The 2,983-nt window shown below is 35.1% G+C and overlaps 1 protein-coding gene across 1 annotated transcript; it reads left to right on the forward strand.

The window, feature by feature from the left end:
* Positions 1-2,626: 2,626 nt before the first annotated feature.
* LOC149215152 (tetraspanin-20-like) lies at positions 2,627-2,983 on the forward strand. Its single transcript, XM_089389635.1, has one exon. The coding sequence runs from the start codon at positions 2,627-2,629 to the stop codon at positions 2,981-2,983; it is 357 nt and encodes a 118-aa protein (XP_089245761.1).

The following is a 2,983-nucleotide window of genomic DNA, read 5'->3' on the forward strand; positions in this document are numbered from 1 at the left end:
TTTATTTTACCATGTGTTCTTTTATGAATTTCCCTTCTTCAGGTTGTGACTTTATGCTCTACAATTTATTTTAATGATTTATTTTCAGTTTTCAACTACTTTTTCTCTGTGGTTTTCTACTCTTTTACTTTTTTTGAATGGTTTCTTTTATGTACTCATGATTACGTTACTTTTTTTTAATTGTTTAATTTTAAAACTTACGAATGTTTCTATTTTGTTAGATAAAGGGTATTGCAAAATCTGTTATAAACGAAGATAATAGAAGGAAGAACATCCATTAGTAATACATCCTAATATGTTGGCCCAAGTAATTGAATAAGGGATGCATGTGAAAAATTACTTTATCTTCCATCACAAATGTTAAATTTCATGCATTTTTCAACATAGTTTTGCTTTGTATGATCAATGCCCTTTTCAATTTTCACATTTCACATAGATATGTCTCGTTTCTTATGATTTTGGTTATTTCATGCATTTTATATCATGTTTCAAGTTGTTTTAGGATTCACACCCTCTTGATGTATCATCTCATGCCATATTATAACAAGTTTAATCTAGATCTTGCCCAAGTTTTCTTGTATATGTTACAGGCTAAGTAGCACAGTAATTTCCCACATAAGCAAGCAAGAATTTTGGAGTAGTGATAGTATAAGGGAAAATATTAATGTGAAAGATGATCAAGAGTCCTCCTTCTATATTTCAAATGTATTAATTATACATAGAGAGAAAACAATTCATTTTCCTAAACTAATCAAAATTGAAGTAGATAAGTTCATTCTAGCCCACACTCGTCAAAAATGTGGACTACGAGGTGACATGGAATTCACATGGTAGACCCATATGGAAAAAACATAGACATCACATATATGGTAAACACAAGTATTCATTTATGTTCATCACAAAGTATCATCACTACCTATTTATTCATAATCCAACAATCCATTGCTCCATCTCCTCGAACTACTAGAATGTAGAAAAATTAAATGGAAACTTGGTGAAGGCTACTCATTTTTTTTTTAAATTTATCATACATTGTCAAGTAATCCAATGGTGATCAAGGAATCATTATTCTCTTGGAAAATTGTTTTTCATAAAATGATCAACATGTGTAATATTCTTTATGGTCATATGTCCATTTGGAAGACCCACACCAAGTTCTTAGCCATTTTCTCATATAAGAACTACTTGCACATGACTATCATCAATATTTAACCTTTAATTGATATTAATTGCAAATAAAAAACATGGTTTCTCCTAGAAAATCATTTAATATGCATTCAACTATTAAAATTCTTGATGATCTAAAAATTATTAGACACATTATTTATGTACTCTATTAAATAAATTCTTATTAATTATGCATGAACCATCAACATATTTTTCTTATATTTAGAGAAATGTCTTGATTCACTTCCAGTTTCATTGTTTAACTTTTAATGGAAATCAATTGCAAATAAAAACATGGTTTCTCCGAGAAAATCTTTTAATATCCATTCAAATATGACAATATTTAACTATCTAAAATATTATTAAACACATTATTCATGGACTCTATTAAATAAATTATCTATTAATTATGCATTAACCATCAACATACTTTTCTTATCTTTAGAAAAACATCTTGATTCACTTATTTGTTCCCTACCTCCTCCAAGGTATCCTAGTTTTAAATGCCATTTCTAAAACTGTTAGAACCCTTTGGCAAAGCCCGTATAGTTAATTTAGCTATTTTGATGTGTGCTCACATGAAACTTTAAAATAAGTTTAAATGCAGTGTGGTGTAATAGGATTTTTACTTGGAACAACGGAGAGTGTTCTACTTTTTTACTAACACGAATCTGAACCTGAACGTAGGAGTAAATCTCGCAGTGCCCAAAACTACGAATAATTGAATGCAACCTGTCTCTTCACAAATCAGGGAAAAGGATTGTTAACCGAGGGCCAGGCGACGTATGTATGCAATGATTGTTCATTTAAATGGGTATACGGTCCTAACGTGACTTGGTTACGGAGTAGTCTAGCGACTTTTTGTAGTTGACGTGATGCAGGGTGATACATACATTGTCACGGCCCTAAATTGGTTTTCTTGTTTGGAGTGTCGTGCATTACTAGCTAAACATTCATAATTTTTTTATTTTTTTTCATGTTTCGCGGACAACGCTTATAAACATCATCTTTATCTTTATCTTTCTTTATTACGCCGTAAGGCGTTTCCCTCTGAGATCCATCCCCCTTTTTGCCTACGTGTCCTCCTCTGACGCCGTACGATGAGATGTTAGACGATTGCAAACACCAGAACCGTCGATCAAAAATGTCACTCAGGCGGTCCGGGTAATGAAGAGCGCGGAGTGCCAATCGCCATTCCAGAGGTAGGGTTTCTCCAATGGTGTGGGATGGCCATGGACTCTTCGAGTTCTCCAGGCGAGATAAAGAATGGGACGGGCATAACTCCAAGGAAATCCCCGCTTGGGCTGTGAATTCTGGTTCGATTTCTGCCCAGTTAGGTCCTCTCTGAATTGGGTCTGCGATTTACCAATCCTGCATTCGTGTTGCGAACTCCGATCCTGTTTCTGCGAAATTGAGTTTGTTTTCTGAAGTGGGTTTGTAGGAGAAAGGATTCTTGAAAATGGGGTGCCTGGGATGCCGAGTATTCGTGGCATTTCTGCTGAAGTTTTTGAATTTCATTCAAGCTTTCATTGGAGCGTCGATGATTCTGTATGCAGTATGGATGCTCAACCACTGGAATTCTCATGTTCGCCCTCCTCCGATTGCACCTGCACCCAACAATGTTGATGGGTATAATTTACCAGCAGAATTAATGTCCCTTCATTCCTCAGTGGGGCAACAACTGGATGTTCCGTTTTCAAATCCTCAAACGATCTCGAGGGCAGATCAAACTCAGTTTCGGAAACTTGGACAACACTCTTTTGGTATAGTGGCTGGAGCGGATCTTGATGCTGTGAGCCTTACTGCTCCCTGGTAA

The sequence above is a fragment of the Pinus tabuliformis genome, chromosome 1_1 (assembly GCF_031772625.1).
Source record: "Pinus tabuliformis cultivar Carrire ecotype Pingquan chromosome 1_1, CPIR1, whole genome shotgun sequence".
Taxonomy (NCBI): Eukaryota; Viridiplantae; Streptophyta; class Pinopsida; order Pinales; family Pinaceae; genus Pinus; species Pinus tabuliformis.

Excerpts from the sequence above, each read along its gene's own strand:
- LOC149215152 (XM_089389635.1), top strand. The coding sequence starts at position 2,627 with ATGGGGTGCCTGGGATGCCGAGTATTCGTGGCATTTCTGCTGAAGTTT.